General features: G+C 35.8%; 1 protein-coding gene across 1 annotated transcript; it reads left to right on the top strand.

Annotated features, from left to right (window-relative positions):
• The first annotated feature begins 1,342 nt into the window (after window positions 1-1,342).
• On the top strand, window positions 1,343-1,989 carry LOC109209204 (calvin cycle protein CP12-2, chloroplastic-like). The gene has a single exon (XM_019372423.1). It carries the CDS (start codon window positions 1,400-1,402, stop codon window positions 1,787-1,789), a length of 390 nt encoding a protein of 129 aa, XP_019227968.1. The 5' UTR covers window positions 1,343-1,399; the 3' UTR covers window positions 1,790-1,989.
• The last annotated feature ends 511 nt before the right edge of the window (window positions 1,990-2,500 follow it).

Below are 2,500 nucleotides of genomic sequence, written 5' to 3'. Positions count from 1 at the left end.
TCAATATTTAGCACATAAACCTTTACCTCCGGCAGTACACCTGTTATGTTAGCATGGAGGCAAGCAAAGCAATTTTTGTTAAAATGTAAAAGTTTAATCAACTTACCTTTAAATTCGGTGTCGAGTCTCGACCAACATAATCCTTCCTATTTGGGAAGTCGATGATAATTTTTAGTTCTTCAGCATTTGACCTCGTGGTTTCTGATGCCTTCGGTTCAATGATTGCTTCCGAAAATATTTGTATAATTGTCCAAGGTTACTAATGAACCTTCCTTCCTCGTGGTCTATTCCATCCCGCAGCTATCTCTTTTTTTTTCAGTTGTTAGGTGTGGTATCTTTGTAAGCAATCTCGTGGGTGTTTTACCCATGTTGCTCCTAATCTTCATTCTTCTCCTATGAAATTTTACAATTTAGCAAAGTAATTCCTTACCTGTTCGGGTAGATCCGGATCTTTTTCAGCCCGTGAAGAAAATCTCGTATCTCTTTTGCTCGGACCTATTTTTAGATTTTTGCGTTTAGATTCGGATCACCCAAGAATCACATCCGCTTATCCGAACCTGTTTTTGACTTTCAATTGAATGAACGTGTCTTCCTCTATTCGAAGCTTTGTATTGTATCGAATGTAAATTTTACTCCTCAGTTCCGGGAAAGTTCGGCGCTATTCTTCTGACTCCTTCAATCGGATCCGGAATCACCTCGGTTTGGTTTTCGAACCTAGTGTATTTGAACCTCCTGTTCCGGAACTGTTTTGTACGTATCCATTATAATCAGTTCTGGTACTGATAGTTGCGGTACCAATATATCGATGTACATTCTCTATTTTTCTTTGCTTGTTGCTTACATATCATTATCATGGCTATTCTTCCCTTTTTATTTTGCATGGTAAAGCAATCTCCAACTTGGTTGTCCTCAACTGTGTTGATTGGCAAATTTCGGCCATGATGAAGGTTTAAACTGAAAACAAGCGAATATTAACAAAAATTATTATTATCTTTGGATGAATAGCAAATTTGCTTGAGTTCCCGGTAACGGAACCAAACTGTTTAACCCAAAAAATAGTTTCACACTCCAATTTGAAAAACTGATTAACAAGGACTATCCAACTTCAATTTAAGAATTTGTGTGAACGGCCGTGACCAAACTGGAGCATTATCTAAACTGCAACTAAATAATATCAAGCTTTATGCTTTAGATTTTGTATTTTGTACCATAAAGATCCTAGAGAATATAAAGATATTTTACCACAATATCTGTCTCGACGTGCATGTCCAGCAGTGGCTATAAAAATGATAAGAAATGAACGCTCAATAGTCGTTCCAAGCTCTGCTTATATATACCTTCTGATCATGCGTTAAACATCATATCCTAAACAGAGGGAAAAAGAAAAAAGATCTTCAGAATGGCAACAATTGCTGGTATTAGTCTCACTACTCCAAGAGTCTTGGCAAAGGCATCCAACTCTTCCAAAGTTGAGCCCTTTAAGTTTCCATGCCTAAACAATCCATGGAAGAAATCAGCTCAATTTGGGTCTAGTAAGATGTACCTCAAGCCAGTGTCAGCAGGACCAGATAAGCTTTCTGACCTTGTGGCTGACAGTGTCAAGGGAGCCGAGGAAGCATGCTCAGAGAATCCGGCTAGCGGAGAATGCGCGGCGGCTTGGGATGTAGTGGAAGAGACAAGTGCAGCAGCTAGCCATGCAAGGGACAAGCAGAAGCAGAACTCTGACCCTTTGGAAGGTTACTGCAAGGAAAATCCTGAGACTGATGAGTGTCGTGTATATGACAATTGATAATACTTGTTGTTTGTGTTTCCAAGCAAACTTCTGCTTCTTAACTAGTACATACTTTTATTTTATGCCATGTCTTTTAGTCCTTTAATTTAAACCTTGGATGCTCTAATATAGGCTACTCATATCATATGTATGACCAAACAATTCTTCCTATTTAGCTTAGTATAATACGATATAAACCTATTGAATGTTGTGTTTAAGGATGGTTTTGCCATATCAATTCATGGTATAACAACAAGTTCTTTATACTTCTTCAAAGTCTTTGTCTGCTGCTTTACTCGATCTTATCGCTATACTAGTAAGTGATAGCTCGAGCTGCGCACGAGCCCAATAACATTATGCTGAGATTCTTTCTTTTCTTTTTTTGGTTTTTGGCATGGTATGATAATGTACCTATATAATTAGTAGAAAAGAATTATAGTTATAGATATTGATACTATTTAACCAATGAACATATATCACAACATTCATGTGTATATCAAAATGTATTTCACAACTTTATTTTGCATCTTTATGTATATCAAAATTTTACTTTCCTTCTTTGTATATCCAAAATAGAATAGGTATAGCTATTTAAAATATATATATATATATATATATATATATATATCACAGCAAACATAATTGTATTATTTGTATATCAAGTGTATAATACATCAAATAATGCGTATACTAAAATGTATCACATATTTTTCTTCTTTGTATATATCA

The sequence above is a fragment of the Nicotiana attenuata genome, unplaced genomic scaffold (assembly GCF_001879085.1).
Source record: "Nicotiana attenuata strain UT unplaced genomic scaffold, NIATTr2, whole genome shotgun sequence".
Taxonomy (NCBI): Eukaryota; Viridiplantae; Streptophyta; class Magnoliopsida; order Solanales; family Solanaceae; genus Nicotiana; species Nicotiana attenuata.
The sequence above is the reverse complement of the archived record's forward strand: the minus strand, read 5'-3'. Positions and strand labels throughout refer to the sequence as shown.

What these genes read in the sequence shown, in the direction of transcription:
- LOC109209204 (XM_019372423.1), top strand. Translation starts at nt 1,400, where the DNA reads ATGGCAACAATTGCTGGTATTAGTCTCACTACTCCAAGAGTCTTGGCA.